This window comes from Dermochelys coriacea, chromosome 3 (assembly GCF_009764565.3).
Source record: "Dermochelys coriacea isolate rDerCor1 chromosome 3, rDerCor1.pri.v4, whole genome shotgun sequence".
Lineage (NCBI taxonomy): Eukaryota > Metazoa > Chordata > Testudines > Dermochelyidae > Dermochelys > Dermochelys coriacea.
In genome coordinates, this window is record NC_050070.1 from 136,567,315 (window position 1) to 136,581,914 (window position 14,600).

General features: G+C 43.2%; 1 protein-coding gene across 1 annotated transcript in view; it reads left to right on the forward strand.

Moving 5' to 3' along the window:
* The window catches only part of GPR137B (G protein-coupled receptor 137B), a 37,464-nt gene extending 23,848 nt beyond the window's left edge, over positions 1-13,616 (forward strand). Inside the window, exons 4-7 of the mRNA XM_038397495.2 lie at positions 5,592-5,741; positions 7,300-7,428; positions 10,612-10,736; positions 13,450-13,616. Coding sequence (XP_038253423.1) covers positions 5,592-5,741; positions 7,300-7,428; positions 10,612-10,736; positions 13,450-13,561 — 516 coding nt within the window. The 3' untranslated portion in view covers positions 13,562-13,616. The remainder of the gene's footprint in view (positions 1-5,591; positions 5,742-7,299; positions 7,429-10,611; positions 10,737-13,449) is intronic.
* Positions 13,617-14,600: the final 984 nt, after the last annotated feature.

The window sequence follows — 14,600 nt, forward strand, 5'->3', positions numbered from 1 at the left end:
TTTCAACTTAGCCTTTCTTCCTTCTAAAACAGATCAATTGAATACCATGTAGTTTACCAAGACGCTTTCTGCTCTGCATTGTTACTAAAGATGCCATAGCACTGTAAATAAGAGTAAGAGTTTGCAGAAGTTGTCATTGGCCAGAATTTATCACATACCTCACGTATATTTCAGTTGGCTACTGTCCTCTACGTCAAACATAGCTGCATTTCAGTGCTTCTATATGTAGATAGATGAAGATCACCTTTGGGCTCCCTCAGTCTGTCAATTTACTTTAAGTCTTTAAGAGAGCAGCATGTCCATGAAAATAAACAGTAACACAGAGTATGAACTGTCTTTCATGAGTGGTGCATGTCCTTCTGTCAATGACTAAGGGCATGTTTACACTTACCTCCGGAGCTATCAATCCAGCAGGGGTCGATTTATCACGTCTAGTGAAGATGCGATAAATCAACTGCCGAGCACTCTCCCATTGACTCCGGTAATCCACTGGAGCAAGAGGTGCAGGCGGAGTCAACGGGGGAGCGTCAGCAGTCGACTTACCGCAGTGAAAACACCGCGGTAAGTAGATCTAACCACATCAATGTCAGCTACGTTAGTCACATAGTTGACGTTGCATAACTTGTATCGATTTCCACCTGTACCTCCCAGCCAGTGTAGACCAGGCCTAAGGCTGTATTTAAAAGTACTTCCACTTTATAAAAATGGTCCAGTAGAAAAGGAGATTCACGTAAGATCCTGCAGCAGGTATTCTTTAGGGATATAGTCTGTTAGGTTGACAAGTTTGGGATATGTTAAGTGGACAAATGGGCAGACTCATAGTTAGTATAATGTTATTGAAGCCAATACATATTTGGCACAAAGTCAATAGAGGATATTCTGTAACATTCATAAATAGTAAAAGAGGGCTTTATTTTCTCAAAGATCCCTTGACTTTCTGACTTGCAATAGGAGTTTAAGTCTGAAAGTAAATGACTAGAGTTTAATGAAAATATATTATCCTTCTCATCATGATGAAGCTGCCAGTACTGTAAATTTCAATTACTATAAAGAAAATCTTAAAATAAAATTCTTCCCTGCTGGTTGGCCATCTAATTACTTTTCCTACTTAATCAGTGTGGACATACAACAGAATGCCCATGACTGATTGGTAGATTTCAATCTGCAGCTTTGTGCTTTTCAGATTTTTCATTTGCTGACCAAATTGGCATGATCAGTGGATTTGTTTTACTACAAAGGAAGTTTATCCAACTCAACCAAATCATCAAAGCTCGAGGTTTTGTCAGAGAGGTGTTTACCAAATAGAGGTTGGGATAGATTCCTTCATTCATTTCCTCCTTCCACTGGAAATCCAATCTGTTGTACATAGCAAAAAACAACAATTCTGAAATTAGTGTTGAGGTGATGGAAACATACAACATGCACACCAACAGCTGAACCTAGAAGTATGAATAACCGCTAACTTATTGACTCCTATTGAACTGAAATGGGAGTTTTGCTTGTGTAATTATTGTAGGATTTCATTACATGTGTTTAGTTTACAGCTCTGAAAGCTGGAGATTGTAGCCAAGTGATTTTTAGCTTGAACTGTTAAAATTGTTCTGAAATTCTTAGTAAAAATCCATGCCATGTGGGGATATAAAATTGGAATGGCAGTAGGGTTGCTAACTTTCTAATCGCTCAAAAGCGAACACCGTTGCTTGCCCCCTTCCTCCCCCTTCCCCGAGGCAGTGCCCCTGCCCTTCCCTTCTCTGAGGCCCCCCACCCCCACTCACTCCATTGCCCCTCCCTCTGTTGCTCACTCTCCCCCATTCTCACTCACTCATTTTCAGCCAGCTAGGGTAGATGGTTGGGAGGGGGTGAGGGCTCCAGCTGGAGGTGCGGGCTCTGGTGTGGGGCCATGAATGAGGAATTTGGGGTCCAGGAAGGGGCTCTGGGCTGGGGCCAAGGGGTTTGGAGTGTGGAGGGGCTCTGGCCTGGGGCAGAGGGTTCAGGTGTGGAAGAAGTACAGGCTCTGGGCTAGGGATGTGGACTCCAGGGTGGGGCCAGAAATGAGAGGTTCAGGGTGTGGAAGGGGCTATGGGGTGGGGTAGGGGGTTGGGGGAGGTTCGGGGCACGGGGTTCCAAGAGGGAGTTTTCATGCAGGAGGCGGTTCGGGGTGCAGGCTCCAGATAGCACTTACCTCAGGCGGCTCCCGGGAAGCGGCCAGCATGTCCGACTCCTAGGCACAGAGGCGGCCAGGGGGCTCTGCCCGCACCCACCACCCCTGCAGCTCCCATTTGTCATGGTTCCCAGCACTTGGGGTGGGGGCAGCGTGTGAAGCCCCCATGGCTACCCCAGGCCACTCAAGAGACATGTCGCTGCTTCCGGGGAGCCTAGTGGAGCCATGTAGGGAGCCTGCCAGCCCTGCACCAACCACACTTTTAACAGCCTGGCAGCGGTGCTGACCAGAGATGACAGGGTCCCTTTTCGACTGGGTGTACCGGTCGAAAACCAGACACCTGGCAACCCTAAATGGCAGAAATGCCCACATTGTGGTATTTGGAGATTTGGCACCCTTCCATTTTACCCTCACATCTGCTAGCTCCCTCTATTCAAATATCACAGGGGTGATATGCACAGGGGTAAATCCTGCGTAGTCACAGAGCCTCAGGAAGTGGAACTCTTTTAGTTCTACTGTGCAAAGTTGGGGCAGGAGTGGGAGGGCCAGATGTGGGGTACACAGCACTCACATAGGTAGAGCCCCATTCTTTGGAGGTTCCTTGCATGGCACAAGCAGCGAGTGCATGGCTAGAGTCTTGCCACTTCAGCCCTCTGAAGAGGGCATGTAAACCTATTGCAGCTAATAGGGTTAAGCAACCTTTTTGGCCTATGAGGAAGGATTCCCTTCCCTTAATCTTCCTGTGTATCTTCCCAGCACCCAACTACTTAGGCTGGACACTGCTCTGAGGATTTTGTCCATAGTGAACAAAACATTTTTATCATGCTATTTTATTTGTTGAGCTCAAAGTGATTAAAGCTACAACATATTTAAATATTATACTGCACTAGCCTTCCCTGTATTCTGGCAAAAACAGCACTGAAAAATGCCAGCTGCTTTCTTCTGTCTTGTGATACCTGCAGCATGGAGAACTGAGCTGTGATATCTGAGTCAGCAGCTTCCTCATCTGTTTCCATAACAGCATAGTTGATTCTCCAACACAGAGCGCGAATGGAGAAGTACGTAACAACTGTTTCCTCTTTACAGCATTTCCTGTCGTTTGCTATGGTCTCACCACAGCTTTCACCGCTACGTACTGTATTTCTGGTTTTAATCCTCTTATAAATATCTGAGTCTCTGAACTCAGCACAAATGTCACTGCAAGCCAGGCCTACCACCATATTATGCTCCCATTGACGGGCACGTCTAGCAATATTTGCAGCATCCATCTAATCAGACGGTCAGTCATGCTGATCTACAAAGTTGTGAACTCACATCCAGGATGTCAAGCAGGCTGAGTAGTACCCGGGACACAGTGTATCAGATGAATCAATGTCTTAAGTCATTTTGCTCCGAAGGGTGTGCTAGCTAGTTTTTCATAAATGGACATAATTCCCAAATGTAGGGGCTGACCCAGGCTTCTTGTGTTGGTAGGAAAAAATACTGCTTGTGAAGGGGGATGATCAATGTTGGCATAACTATATTCTCTCTCAAGGATAATTTTTAACTCTGCTGTTGGCCAGCTTCATATACAATATATTAAATGAGCTCAGTTTTTACAACACTATGAGGGGAAAAAAACAGCTAAAGCCTTTCTTTCTCCACTCATTCCTCCCACCTTTCCCTCCATCCCAGCTGCTCATGGTCTGCTTGCAGCAAAGATAAAGGTGCAGACAGGACAGTGAATCTAGTGAGTGCTATGAGATAACCCCCAAAAAAACAGCTAGGCAGGCCACTGCTTGAGAAGACTCTACTTCTCAGAGTACCAAGGGAAACTCTGAAGCAGAAAGCACCCTTAGACTGTCAGAGTTAGGAACACAAATTCTCACAGAAGGCAGAAAAAGGTCAATACTGCATTGACGTGACATTTATAAAGTGTAACGTCAGCGCAACAAGGCAACGGAATGTGGCATCTCAAGGGAAAGCATTCCCACTATACCATGCTGCATTCCTGTGTACAAAGAAAACAGTGCATCCTTGTACAGCTGGTCAGAGTTATTTGGGGTGCCCCTTCCATTCTGCCACAACTATACAGCTGAAAAGGCCTCAATAGAAATATAGAGGAAGAAATATTTTATATGAAGGTTTGGAGACTACTTATAACCTGGTGAAATGACATGATGCTTAAGTAATTGTATCCTCCTTGTCCTAAGTCTTTGATCCCACTACCGCTTGCCTTTAGACTTTGTAACCCAGGCTAGACATCTTGGAGTTATGCTTCTGCCTGGGTAGACCCTCCTATCCCCTACAATATTGTAAAAGGGCCCATGATGAGGTGGGCAACTTCCAACTCTGTCAGGCTCTGGAACCCATTTATTGTATTATATGCCACCATTGTGGGAGGGAGAGGGAATCATGTGAGATGGAAACAAGGGTTTTCCGTTCCCCACAGGGGCTGAAAGCCTTACCTCTGCTCATCCAGAGAGCTCAGGACAACTTTGTTCTCTCGCCATTTGGTTGTGTAAAAGGCTGCCACCAGGCCAGCCCCACAGAGTCCTTCTTGAGCCTCTTCCCCTCCATCTATTCTCTTGTCTGTATATGTGCCTGTCTCTAGGACAGAACTAACATTGATCCTTAGCCTAGTCCTGTCTGTGCCCAGAGATTTAATCAGATCTTGTCTCAGTACCTGTGATGCCTACTGTTATGGGCTCTCTCTCTCAGTCCCTACCCTCTGAATTTCTGCTGCAACCAGGCTACTCTCAATCTGCATGTGGATCACACCATTCCCCCGACAAACTCTATCCATTTCCAAGTCCAACAGAAGAGAACTCTCCTAACTTCCAAAACACTGACCAGGGCCCCACTCCAATCTACATTCCTGACCTCAAATTCACTTACTGTTCCACACACTCATCCTACTCCTCTAGTCTTTGCTCAATGAGACTCTCCTGCTGATACTAAATTATAAATTGGGCAAATCTGCAGTATAGGATGTGAATTCCTATGTGCAATATGTTTACCAATAACTGTTACCAGCTGTTCTTACTTACTCAGAGGGCTAATATATGGGTAGCATGTAGCTGTAAAATGCACAACATTGCATGATAGTATCAGTGCAAGATCTGATATAGGAAGTTCTCAGTCTGGTGTGGCGTTGGAGGTTTTATTTTTGCATGAGGATGGAATGGAAGATCTATCCAATAGGTTTTATTCCCCATGTACAACTCCTTTTTTATCTTATTTTAGGTACTTTAAGACTAGTACTTCTTGCAGTATTAGACAGAGTCATGCTAAGAGCTGGAAGCTTGGACAAAGATTCCCAGATTAAAAAAAAAAAGTAAATTTATCCAAGATTATACACAGTAAAGCAGAGATCACCAAGCCCATGCAAAATTGTGTTCTTGCCATTATCGGACATAAGTACTAAAATATGTTTAACTCTCTCTTCTAGGGTTCATCTGTGTGTCAGGTGACAACTATAGGCGTGACCGTTATACTACTTTATACCTCAAGAGCCTGTTACAACTTATTCATCTTATCATTTTCTCAAACCAAGAAAGTCAATTCTTTTGATTATGATTGGTACAATGTATCAGATCAGGCAAGTATGAAGTTTACTGCTAATTGACAACAAACAAGAACTAACACAATAAAATCCTTTGGATTTTTTAAATTAAAAAAAATGCACCAAGTCTGTTCTGCTCCAAGACTATGATCTTTTCAGTAATAAAATGGTCAGGGAAAAATAATCCGGTCAGAAGAAAAAGTAGTCACAAAAGCAACAATATAAAAAAAACTTACCTTATGGTTATTGCACTTTATTTATATTTATTTTTAAGATTTAGAAAGGCAGCTCCCCTCTATTAAAAACAGGTGTATGGGATTTGTTTTGTTTTTTACCTTTACTGAAAGGATTACTGAATAGTTTGAATCATATTTGGGTAGCAGTGGAGACAAGAAGGTGACTCCATTTACAATTTAAACACGTGGGCAGAATCGTGGGTCCTCTGAAGTCAATGTCAAAACTCTATTGACTTCAGTGGGGCCAGAATCCCCCCATAAAAAAGTGTTTTTCCTGCTCTATCGATAAAGAATAGCTGCATGTTTCCTTCACATAGCACCAGTTTTAACATATGATGATTAGTCAAGTTTTAATTAAATCAAAATGACAGTTAAGACTGAATGGTGGGGTTTTCGAATGCTGGTTCACACCATTCCTGTTGAATTTCAATGGGAGTTGAATGCCTCACTCCCTTAGGTTCTTTTGAAAATCCCAGCCTTTGACCTCAGATGTTTACATCGTTTAAAAGTAAACAGGATAATGCTCAGGTCCCAGTACATGGGTGTTGGCTTAAAATCAGGGGAGTGCAATTAAATGGGAGGTGCCGTATCCTACCTACATTCCTGGTCCATCTGCTTCCCCTAACCTGCCACGAAGTTTCATGGGACATGACAACCTGTGATGCCTCTTTTACATAAAGGCCTAATACCTTCTGCCCACCTGGGGGCTGGACCATTGCAGTGCATGCTGGCTGCTCTCACAACTAGAGATGGCCAATGACTTATCTTTCATTCTGAATTTAGCAAAATATGACTAGCAATGCTGGGTGCCTTCATTTCTGGGTGCCCATGTTCTACACAACATTTTGGAGTCATTTGGAGTGACCCTCCCAACCCCGTCGACAGACTCGGGCTAGTGGGGCTTGCACTGAACTCAAAAGATTTTAATTGTTTGTTTCTCAAAGCTTGAAAGAGTTTAGAAAGCTTGAAAGAGTTTAGAATGCTACTATCTTATTTTCTCACTTTCATGACAGTCTAAGAGCTTGGCAGGCAGCCACGAGACTTAACTATTCTCTGTAGCTTTTGGGTAGGGGAGAAAAACACCCAAAGGATAATGATGATCATTTAAAAAGGAGGAAGGGAAAGGTATTGTACAAAATAAAATAGAATTTTGTATCCTTCCAAAGGGGTTTTTATTGTTAAGGATTTGTAGCCAGGTTAATCTGCTGCTTTACTTTTATACACAGCTACTAGATGTTCCATCATATTCCCTTATGCTTACATACATTTCACCCTAAGAAAGCTGATTTTGTTTCTTATACTTTTTAAAACAAACTCACTTTCTCATTTTTGAACACGCTGCTCTGACTTTTCAACAGGCAGATTTGAAATGTCAGCTGGGAGATGCTGGGTACATCGTATTTGGAGTGATCCTCTTTATCTGGGAGCTGCTGCCCACTTCCTTAGTTGTTTACTTCTTCCGTGTTCGAAACCCTACAAAAGACCTAGTAAGTAAAACCTTTTCCAGGCACAACCTTCAGATAATCCTCAGAGCTCTATTTACTGTTAGTTTTTATTTCTCCACATTTTAACTTTTTTTATTTTCAAACTGTTCTCAGTAAAATAAAATACTTGAGATCATCGAAACATACCACTTTCCCCTACTAGGTCGTTATTGTAGAAAATTTACCTGGCACTCGAGTTTGATAATGGGGTACAGTGTCTTTCGTTTTTAGGGCATTGATTGAAAGCCAGCTGCAAGTTATCATCTGATAGCTGCTCAGTGGCACATATGAAATGGGTTTGATGGTCCTAGCCCAATTCTCCTTGAAGAAGTTTCCATATCACAGAAACCAGCACCACAATTGGCACTAACTGAAATCTTGTTAGCAGTTTCAGCGGAGTGGTGAAGCCAAGGTTTAAAAGCTAAACATATGTTGGACTTAAGTAGGCAGAGAAACCAAAATATCTTTTCATAGCAGCAGGCAGTCCCTCCAGATTAATGTGGGACACACTGGCAAATGTGTGGGAAAGTTTGCACTGCCATTTAGGGTCTGATCCTGCAAACCTTTACTCATATGAATAGTCCCACTGAAGTTAAACAAGACAACAACTATGGACTACATTTTTCTGCTAAATGTTAGTGGAAGAACACATTAGCTAACAAGTTCTAACATTACACCTTTACATCTTGTCTAGACAAGACCCTAGGACTCTAGAAGTTTGGTGGGGTAAGGTTAGGAGGAGCAAGCTAGTCCTAATTTAAATAGAGACTCTGTAACTTCACTCATTTTACAGGTACCTTTTACAGGGGCTATGTTCTTTACCTAACATTGCTGTTAAATGTGCCTGATCAAATACTACAGTTTTCATAAATTCAAAGATTTCAAGGTCAGAAAGGACAATTGTGATCATCTAGGGCAGTGGTTCTCAAACTTCTGTATTGGTGACCCCTTTCACACAGCAAGCCCCTGAGTGCAACCCCCCTTATGAATTAAAAACACTTCAAAAATATTTAGCACTACTATAAATGCTGGAGGTGAAGCACAGTTTGGGGTGGTGGCTGAGAGCTCACGACCCCCCATGTAATAATCTCACAAACCCATGAGGGGTCCCGATCCCCAGTTTGAGAACCACTGATCTCGTCTGACCTCCTGTTAACATGTGGCACAGAACTTCCCCAAAATAGCTACTTTTGAACTAGAATACTTTTTTTTTTTTTAAATAACCAATCTTGGTTTAAAAATTGCCAGGGACAAAGAATCCCCCACAACCCTTGGTGAATTGTTCCAATGGTTAATTACCCTCACTGTTTAAAAATGTATGCCTTATTTTTGTGTGTGTAGAAAAATAACAAATAGGTTTATGCTTATCTATGTCACAGCAAGAGAAAAACTGAAAATGTTAAATAACCCCACTACAGTTAAGCTCACAACTTTTCAGTACAAAAAAATCAACAAAAGCCCAAGCTCCAGATTCTTTAGCAAAGCCACACCATGAATTTTCATGCAAATTTGCCACAAGATGGAGTCCATGAGTCACAGGAGAGTATTGTAATATAAACATTTGTTAATAGTTGCAGAACTACCAAGTACTTATTAATATGCTGGAAAAGGATTGCCAAGAAAAGAGGAAGATTATATATAAAGCATTACTATTAAAACAAACTGCATCCACTAGTCTACAAAATATCTAGAAACCACCAAAATTTAGCGAAAACCCAACATTTGGCTCTGCTTTCCTTATTTATAAATGGTGATCGCTTAAATAGAAAACTTTGGGGTATTGTTGAGTTGGTTGCATTTTTCTCTCCAAAATTTAAAAACTAGAAACTGCTTAGCTCTATTCAGAAATAAAGTTTTGGTTTCTAGAATTGTTAAGGCAATACTACTCTTGTTTTGCCAACTCTGGTAATTTGTTTTTGCCTGTAGAACATAACCGAGTGCTCTTATGCTAACATTGCTAGAGTGTCAAGCAAGTGAACTAGAGGGAAAACCCACACGTTTACTGCTTGGGTTTTGGGTTGTTGTGTGTTTTTTGTTTTTTTGGTTTTTTTAATACAAAAGGGAAAAAGAGACTGTAACTAGTTTTATGCCAATGAACAATGCAGGATCAACCCTTTATCTTGCTCTGGGCCAAGAATAAAAATGTTGCCCCAGCATATCCAAAGAGTTGGGGAGAGGGGGATACTGGCGCTGAATGGAAGAGGAAAAAAAATCAAGTGTGCATGAGAATGTGTAGGACAGTGTCTTGAATCTGAGCCACACTGTGGGTCAGAGTGAAAAAAACCACACTAGTTAAACTAAAATGAAAATGGTTTGGGTTTTTTTTTGTTTTTTTTTGTAAATGGAAAAATTGTGTGAAGGCCCCTTCACTCCCTCACCCAATGGATGTTTCCCCCTGGATTGGCCCATGGCTCTGAGGTAAGTATATCACTGCTGAGAGACATAATAGCATTCTATTCCCACCCTTTAATTGGGTATAGTTTCATAGGGACAGATTGGTCAGTTTCCCTGGGTTAAGGGGAAGCTGGTAGGGGATGCTGTGCTAGTAAAGATAGGAGAGTGAATTTCAGGACATTGGAAGGTTGTAATAGAGGTCATTTGCCCAGCGGCTACAGCTCTCCATCCCTTCGCCTGGGAATTCCTCATCTCCTCAACCTTATTCTACTGTATGCCTCTTCCTGTCTGCCAGTTCCAAATTGCACTCTCTAAGGGAAGCAAGTGGCCGGTGTTATTGGGAGGGCAGGCTGGGATGGAAAGGAATTGATATGGAGCTAGGGTGACCAGACAGCAAATGTGAAAAATCAGGACGGGGGTGGTGGGTAATAGGAGCCTTTATAAGAAAAAGACCCAAAATTCAGGACTGTCCCTATAAAAGCGGGACATCTGGTCATTCTATATGGAGCCTAAAACAGACATGTGTAAAGCAGCAGGTCTGGTAGCATAAGCACTTCTACTCATTGGAAGTGGGGGGGTTGGTAGGTTTAAAGGGAGGAAATGGAGAAAGCAGAACAGGAGGCGAGAGAGAGGGGGGAAAAATAGTTTAACAGACTCCTGCCATATCTCTTGGCTGGGAGCCTTTGGCGAGACGTCTCCTCAGGGGTATTCTTTAGAAAATGAACAGGTGGCATCTCTGACACTCAGATACTAATTGGTGTAACTTTCACTGATGGATGGTTTCCCCCCTAGCCAAATCCAGGAATGATACCAAGCCATGGATTCAGTCCACGATCCTATTTCTTTGACAACCCTCGGCGATATGACAGTGACGATGATCTGGCCTGGAACATTTCACCACAAGGGATACAGGGCAGGTGAGGTATTGGGATGAAAGAGATAAGGAGGAAGAGATCAGTGAGGAACGATTAAATGTTCTACTTATTTTATCATGATTTTTGACCAAATTCAGAGACAATACTTAGGGGTAGGGAAAAAATCTGTTAGAAAGGAGAGTTCAGCAGGACAATGTGACAGGGAACAAACATGCATGTATGTGTGAGTGTAAGGGTGGGAGGCAAGGCATTAAAGATGGCAGCACATAAACATTACAAGGATGATTTAACAGCTATAACAGAGGGTGCTGGCCCTTTAATGGGCAGGACCAGATCAGTAGTTTCAGTTTTGAGTTCAGCTCTTTAAGGACAGAAGTTCTCAGACTTGTAGTTCAGGTGGTATTAGGACAATAAGCTTGAGAGCAAGACAGGCTGGGAGAGGAAATGGTATAAAGGCAAACTCCTTTTCCAGGGGCAGTGCATGACTCCGGCATTTGGGGAGGCTGACCTGAGCACCGGAAGCTCCTCTGGCGCTTGGACTGTGGCTCTGCTCTCGGGCCCTGTCCCCACTCAGTCTCCACTCTGGCCCCTTCCCCAGGGATGAAAGTAACTTAAAGGACTTATCGGTACACCAGAGTTCTGAGTACGAGGCGTGGCCTCAAGCAAAAGGGGGCAGGGCCTCTAAATTGCCAACAGAGCCCCAGGGATCCCGGCTGCTGCCACAACCCCAGGACTCCAGCAGTGGGGCTCTGGTGGCAATTTAAAGGGCCCGGGGCTCCAGCTGCTGCTGGGAGCCCTAAGCCCTTTAAATTGCCATCGGGGGAAGCCTTGCCAATACACTGTACTGGGGCGTACCAACTTACTTTCTCCTCTGCCCCTCCTCTGAGGCCCCCCTGCCCACTGAGTTGCTGCAGCCCTCCCCCGAAGACTCCTACAACCTGCCAAGTCCCTCCTCTCCTCTACACCCCCCCCAGTTCCCTGCACCTTGTGCTCTCTACTCCCCCCTGAGCTGAGTGCTCTCCCTGCCCATTGCAGAACTTGACCAAGTACAAAAACTGGGGGTGGGGAGGAGAGAATTTGCTGCCCACAGGTACCCCTAATTGCCACCTGCTGCTTACCAGGAACACATTGAAAGATTCTGGGCCTGGTGTAAGTGGCAAGGGGATCCTGGCCATTGCAGTCAGTGCTGCTCAGCAGCCATCCGGCTTAGCTGGTACCGGCCCTGAGGACAGCATGGTGGTGCCTGCCACCCACAGTGATCCAGGCCTGCAGTGGCTTGGAAGGGAGGGAATATCATACCCACTGACTACACAGAGCATAAGACTGGCCTGGCAGCTTGTCTTGTGTAGCCCTTCCACAGAGGGACACAGTGGGCAGCAAGTATCTCAGAGGAGGGGCAGAGCAGGGACCAGAAGAGGTGGAGCGTGGGCAGCGGCACGGGGGGAGGGGGGGGGGGAAAGCAGGAGGGGGCCTCAAGTGGAGCAGGGTGGAGCACAGGACCTATACCCTTTTTCTAGTGTGGGGAGAAACCTAAAGGGGGCAAGAGCTGCTTGTGGACCTCTGCACTGAGACCTGGAAAAGAGAGGGTCTGTGGTGAAGACTCTAGTAAGAAGAGATGTGGGCATGAGACTTTACAAACAGACTGAGCTGGTAGGATGAAGCCCTGAGGGGAGGAGCTCCTAGATAACTCTTATTTTGTACTTGAGAATCTATTAAATCAAGTGCAAGAGGGGAGACTTTACTGTGAAACTTTACTCAGCACTAGGTTTAGGTCCAGGGAGTGTCCTTTTCCACTGCTTGCAAAACACAAGAATTCTGTATATTTGAGATCCACCATGAGTCAGCCCCTTATTTTTAAAAATATTAGAGGAATAAGAACACTATGAAATAATCTTTAAGAAGGCTCCCTTAGTAACTAATTCCCACCCATAGAGAACCCAATTCTTCTTGTTCTGTTTATTTGCATATAAAAATTAACTTGATTGAGTTGGGTGCAGTTTTTTCTCCGACCCACAATGCAACCATAGTTCAACAAAGCTTGCCTGTTCACAGCTACCATGCTGTCTGTGGTAGCATCTTTGCATTTGGGGAAAATCTACAGAGCCTTTGGCATACTATAGAGTGCTTGGAGGTCACACACATACTAGCACTGGTGATAGTGTAGTCTGGGATCTCCTACTGCCCAGAGAACCAGGAAGGAAAAGAGGAGAATCAGCCAAACTGTTTACAAAAAGCTGGTTGGGGAGTACCACCCAAAGAACATCTTAAGTGTTTGGAATGGTTTACAGGCAGAAAACCATATGGCATCCAAGCCAAGTTCCCAGTTACTGACGAAGTATTAACCATGTTGGATGTGGACACAAAATAGGTTTAGATCCAGCAATGCCACTAGCTGGATCCAAGTTGTAGGCTCGACATACTACTGTCCAACACCCTGAACCCTAATGTAGGAAAGTGAAGCCATTAGGTGGTAAAAACCTTCAGTCATTAATGAAGTGGACAGGATTTCAACTAGTAGCCTAAAGATGAAAGTCTCTCTAGTTCATGACCAATTCTTTGAGCCCACAATCCCGCTGAACAGGGATGCATAGCTCAATAGCTGATTTTAGACTTAAGTACAAAGTCTCCTGTCTACTAGTAGCATCTCTAGAATTTATGTAAACTATATTTATGAAGTTATAGTCTGTCCCATTTAAGTAAATAAGCCATACAGAGAATGAAGGCATCAGCCATAAATTCTTGTTTTGTTTTTTAGTTTCTCTCCAGATTATTATGATTGGGGACATCAACACAACAGTTTCATGGCTTACATAGGATCACTGCAGCCAGAGTCAACAATGGACACAGAACGACCAAGCCCTATATAGCTCCAGTCAATAACAGTATTAAGACATTCCATATTAAAAAAAAAATCTGAAAAACCGTTCAGCAATTTTCCTTTATCTGTTGGTTTTTAAGGGCACTGTTTTGTACAGGGAGCAATAGAGATCTTTGCCACAGGATTCTCAGCATTCAAGGAAAGTTGTAGGTTATGTAATGGTTTAATGTCATGAAGCCACATTTTAGTTGTTACATTGTTCTAAGCCTTGGTATTTTAGTCTGATACCACATTTGCTTATTATGCACAAAAATACCCACGTTGCAGGATAAGGGCCTTAGTGGGCATAATTTAATCATTTTCTGTTATAAGAGATTTTTACATAAACTTAAACACTAACATACTGGAAATTCTTTGAGAATTTTTATAGTGTATATGAACAGGACTTTTAAAAATGCATACTTTGCTTTATAAAATACACCATACCATTTATAACACACATTACAGTTGCCTAAATTGCATGTCAGCCTTTGGTTTTAAGACATAAAAACCCGGTAAAGAAAAATGTCACCCCAATTAAATGACAGCATTTTTGAAAACTGTTGCTGTGTTTTTGCAGCAAATTCTGCTCTTCAATGTGAATTACTGTAACGTGGCAAGTGAAGTGTTTGGCAGGCTGACAGAAGCTCTTGTGTTAAGGTTATTGTCTAACAGCATATTGCCTTTCTCCAGAAAGACTGTTTTCTGGTTCCTTCATCCTCTACATTTGTGGGGATGAACCCAAAATAGCAGAATTGCTTTGCCAAAAGTAGGGGGGAGATCCAGCAAAACGATCAAACTCATCTACGCTGCTGTCTGACACGTGCAGAACTTCAGCCAGACTGAAATGTACAAATTACAAGTAACCTTGGAAGATTACATATTTGTTAAAGCCCACGAGTAGCCGAGCTGGCTATCTATGTTTTAATATATATAAAAGAGCAATCCAAATGCCAAATCTACCACTGATAGACAAGAGATGGATTAGTAACCCTCCTTCAGCTTCTAGTGTAGGATTAGGTAATTCATTGACTCCTGCTTTACATGAG